This window comes from Penaeus monodon, chromosome 25 (genome assembly GCF_015228065.2).
Source record: "Penaeus monodon isolate SGIC_2016 chromosome 25, NSTDA_Pmon_1, whole genome shotgun sequence".
Classification (NCBI taxonomy): Eukaryota; Metazoa; Arthropoda; class Malacostraca; order Decapoda; family Penaeidae; genus Penaeus; species Penaeus monodon.
The window spans coordinates 6643428-6643637 of record NC_051410.1 but is presented as its reverse complement, the minus strand read 5'-3'; the positions used below and the strand labels follow the sequence as shown (position 1 = coordinate 6643637).

Genomic DNA, 210 nt, shown 5'->3' with positions numbered 1-210 from the left:
AAGATAAAAGAGACTCCCCTAAATAAACCACAGAAAACGACAATAAGCCCATCTATTCACCTTCATCAGTTTCGTCCAGGCAGTCTGGCACTCCGTCCTGCAGAAGGTCAGGTGCCACGCAGGCCGACCTGTCTTCGCACACGAACCAACCATCAGGGCAATCTGCAAAAGAGAGAGAGAGAGAAGGTAGATTAATTATGACGCAAAAGG

At 48.1% G+C, this 210-nt stretch overlaps 1 protein-coding gene across 1 annotated transcript in view; it reads right to left on the bottom strand.

The window, feature by feature from the left end:
* The window catches only part of LOC119589311, a gene marked incomplete in the record, with an annotated part of 61041 nt that overhangs the window by 32072 nt on the left and 28759 nt on the right, over positions 1-210 (bottom strand). Inside the window, 1 exon segment of the mRNA XM_037937933.1 lies at positions 61-162. Coding sequence (XP_037793861.1) covers positions 61-162 — 102 coding nt within the window.